Source organism: Fukomys damarensis, unplaced genomic scaffold, assembly GCF_012274545.1.
Source record: "Fukomys damarensis isolate Sample0158 unplaced genomic scaffold, DMR_v1.0_HiC HiC_scaffold_8, whole genome shotgun sequence".
Taxonomy (NCBI): Eukaryota; Metazoa; Chordata; class Mammalia; order Rodentia; family Bathyergidae; genus Fukomys; species Fukomys damarensis.
The window spans coordinates 31293883-31297640 of NW_022900920.1; the positions used below are offsets into that span (position 1 = coordinate 31293883).

General features: G+C 59.0%; 1 protein-coding gene across 1 annotated transcript in view; it reads left to right on the top strand.

Moving 5' to 3' along the window:
• Positions 1–665: 665 nt before the first annotated feature.
• The window catches only part of Calhm3 (calcium homeostasis modulator 3), a 3394-nt gene continuing 301 nt past the window's right edge, over positions 666–3758 (top strand). Inside the window, exons 1-3 of the mRNA XM_033761238.1 lie at positions 666–1040; positions 1662–1917; positions 3553–3758. The exon at positions 3553–3758 is cut by the window's right edge and continues 301 nt beyond it. Of these exons, the coding sequence (XP_033617129.1) occupies positions 754–1040; positions 1662–1917; positions 3553–3758 (749 nt within the window). The 5' untranslated portion in view covers positions 666–753. The remainder of the gene's footprint in view (positions 1041–1661; positions 1918–3552) is intronic.

Below are 3758 nucleotides of genomic sequence, written 5' to 3' on the forward strand. Positions count from 1 at the left end.
AAGAGGGCCTTGAAGGCCAAGCTCAGAGGCTGAGGGAGGCCTGGTCACACGTGAGGAGGAGCGCAGTGCGGGAGCTGTGCGGGGCAGGCCTGGGCCAGCTGCTCACCAGCCCCGGAGGACGGCGGGGTAGAGCGGAGGGGGCAGCAGGCTCCCACTGGGCCTCCAGAGCTTTCCAGCTGCCTGTTGGACACCCTCACCTCCATGCCTTTGCTAGGCAGGCCCCTGACTCCGACACTTTCCCCTCCACAGAGCACTCATGGTGACACTGAGCACGAGATGCACCTCCAACCCTTCCCAGGGCCTCCAGGCAGGCACGAGTGCCCCACCAGCTTCAGCCCAGTCTGAAGGCCCAGGGCATCTCTTCGGGCTGAGTCGAGTCAGAGTTTTGACCCAGACCAGAAAACAGCGGGCTCCCTTGGCCTCTGCCTTCCCGTGCCCAGAATTTGCCTGTGCCCGAGGGAGGGGCACCAGCTGTCTGGCTGAGAATCTAAACTGGGAAAAAGCAGTGGGGAGCGGCGGGGTGACAGGGTGTGCCTATTTGCCTAGGGCCGCTTTGGGCTGGCTGGTCACAGAGCAGAGGGGGAGTGGCTGGGGGACAACTGCTTAGGAAGAGCCTTCCTCCGCCTTAGGTCCTCAGCTGGACCCTGGAGGCTGGGCTGGGGGTGGACGAAGCCTCCTGCTTGGTCCCGCAGGCTTTGGAAGGGGAAAACAAGCCTCCCTGGAGCCCAAGCCCGGCACCCACCGCCCGCTGCCATGGAGCGGTTCCGCTCGCTCTTCCAGCACTTCCAGTCCAGCTCAGAGTCTCTGACGAACGGGCTGTGCCTGCTGCTGGCCGCCCTCACCATCAAGCTCTACTCTTCCTTCGACTTCAACTGCCCCTGCCTGGCTCGCTACAACGCCCTCTACGGCCTCGGCCTGCTGCTTGCGCCACCGCTTGCCCTCTTCCTCTGCGGCCTCCTTGTCAACCGGCAGTCCGTGGTGATGGTGGAAGAGTGGCGCCGGCCGGTGGGGCACCGCAGGAAGGACCCGGGCATCATGAGGTGCAGCCCCACACCAGCGGGTCACCCGGAGGCACGGGGGGGCGGTGTCCTGGCCCAAGGGGCTTTCTGGTGCCTCTCCCTTCTCCGAGCAGGACTCATCACAGAGACATTTGCCAGTCTCCATCTGGGACACATTTCTGTCCCTGCCCTTTGTCACCTTCCCCTGGCCAATGCTGTAACACTGGTGTGTACACCTCTGTCAGAGGTACACCTCCATCACACTGGCCGTAGACCTTAAGTTGGCCCATGTATGAAGGGCCCTGGTGGGTTTTCCTATAGTGAGAGGCAATGGTTTGTGTAGGCTGTATCTCCTCTCCCAAAAGCTCCCCAAGGGCAAAGACCACAACTGTCCCTTTGTCCCTCACCCTTGTGTCTGGGGGCCTGGCACACAGATGGTGCTCCATACCAAAATCAGCCGATGGATCATGCTCACTCACCAGCCTTGCACACCCCTCGAGTGAGTGTGGCCTCCCTGCAGCCTCTCCTCATCCCCAGGCTGCTCCCTGCTTGGACCCATTTTTAAGGAGGAACTGGAGGCACAGAGAGGTGAAGCGACTTAGCCACGCCCTCACAGCTAGGAAGATGCCCATTTAGGATGACCCCTCTCCTCTCTGCTCCCAGGTACATGTGCTCCTCGGTGCTGCAGAGAGCGCTGGCTGCACCCCTGGTCTGGATCCTGCTGGCTCTCCTTGATGGCAAGTGCTTTGTGTGTGCCTTCAGCAACTCTGTGGACCCAGACAAGTTTCTGGACTTTGCCAACATGACCTCCAGCCAGGTGCAGCTCTTCCTGGTCAAGGTGCCTTGCAAGGAGGATGAGCTGGTCAGGGACAGCCCTGCTCGGAAGGCCGTGTCTCGGTACCTGCGGTGCCTGTCACAGGTAATCAGGCGGTCCTCCCACAGCTCTCTCACCCTCACAGCGGGACTGGGCCAGGTCCACATGACTTCTTGAGGATCCTCCTCTCTGCTGGAGACAGAACCAAACAGCAGGAGGTTCAAGGAGTGGAGGGTGGAGTCCAGACAGCAGATCCTCCTAGGAAAAGGAAACCAGCCCTGGGTCTTCAGTACTGACTGACTCTAAGACAGGGAACAGGGGCCAGAACCTCTTGGGTGTCAGCCAAGCCTGGCTACAGAAGGCTAGGTGCAGGAAAGCAATGGAGGCCAGCATCAAGCAGCTCATGGTGTAAGAGGCAAGGCAGGGATGGAATACACAGAACAGACCCTCCCCAAATGCCCACATCCCTGGTGTGCCCACTCCATTATCCTGAGAGCAAGCCCCGCCCAGGCCTGGGGGGTGAGGAGGCAAACTCTGGATTCCATCACCACTACTCCCAGAGCTCAAGATGGACTGTGCCTATGAAAGAGCATTATGGGGGAGCTGGCATGGCAGTGCCATACCTGTAATCCCAGCACTTGGGAGGCAGAGGCAGGAGGATCACCATAAATTTGAGGCCAGTCTGGGCGACATAGTGAGTTCAAGGCAAGCCTGAACTACATAGCAAGACCTTACCTAAAAAAAAAAAAAAAAAGTTATTTTAAAGAACACTGTAGGACCCTGCTGCACATGGAACACAAGTCCTGCCGTTTGGGGAAGGCAGATGGGCTCATGGCAAACAGATGCCTGCAGTGTGGAAAGAGGACCAGCACTCAGGACAAGCTTGATTCTGGTTCATACTGTGACCTCTGCTGTGCCACTGTGCCTCAGTTTCTCCTTCAAAATAAAGGAAGTTGGTTTCCTCTTCCACCACGCTCATCCCTGGGGGTTTCGGAGCTCCAGGCTCACTCCATAGCATAAACATAGAACACGCAGTCAGACAGGGCTTTGAATCCTGACTCAGCAGTTGTGCATCAGTGGTCAAACTTGGCGATTGCTCTGCTCTTTTGCTCCTCATGAGTAAAAAGTTCACCTTAAGTTTGAGGCAGGAGGGTCCTGTGTGTGGCCAAATGAGCAAGCTTTATGAATCTGGGGCATCACGTCTAGGTGGCAAGGACTCCAGGGTCTGTGGTTAGGTGAGACGTCACTGCTGCAGGTCACACAGGGGCTCCAGGCCATAGCTGTGTAGTAGCCCTGGAAGGGAGAGGAGCGCACTGCCAGGCGCCGGCTCAGCCTGGATTTCCTCTCTGCGGGCCCAGAATGCATCATGGTTCTTAGCTTGGCACTAGGCCTCCCACACAACAGGGCAGGGGTGGACAGATGGGACCTGGGTGGGTAAACACTGGTGAGGAGGATGAAGAACTGGATAAGAAGATGAGCGGATGGTTCATGGGTGGGGCACAAAGGGAAGGAAGGACAAAGATAAGGACGCATGAAAAAACGGGAGGAGAGATGGACAGCTGAGAGGAGGGAGGCGGGTGGATGGGAAGATGGCGGGCGAAGGATGGGGACGGGTCAGGCGAGAGGATGATGACTGACTGTGGAGGTGGGTCGGCCTGAGGGAGGATGGAGGGAGACATAAGGGAAGGGCCTGGAGCACCGCTGCCTGCCGTGCCCACCCAGTGCCTCCTCATCCCCCAGGCCATCGGCTGGAGCCTCACCCTGCTGCTGATCGTGGCGGCCTTCCTGGCCCGCTGCCTGAGGCCCTGCTTTGACCAGACAGTCTTCCTGCAGCGCCGATACTGGAGCAACTACGTGGACCTGGAGCAGAAGCTCTTCGACGAGACCTGCTGCGAGCACGCGCGGGACTTCGCGCACCGCTGCGTGCTGCACTTCTTCGCCGGCAT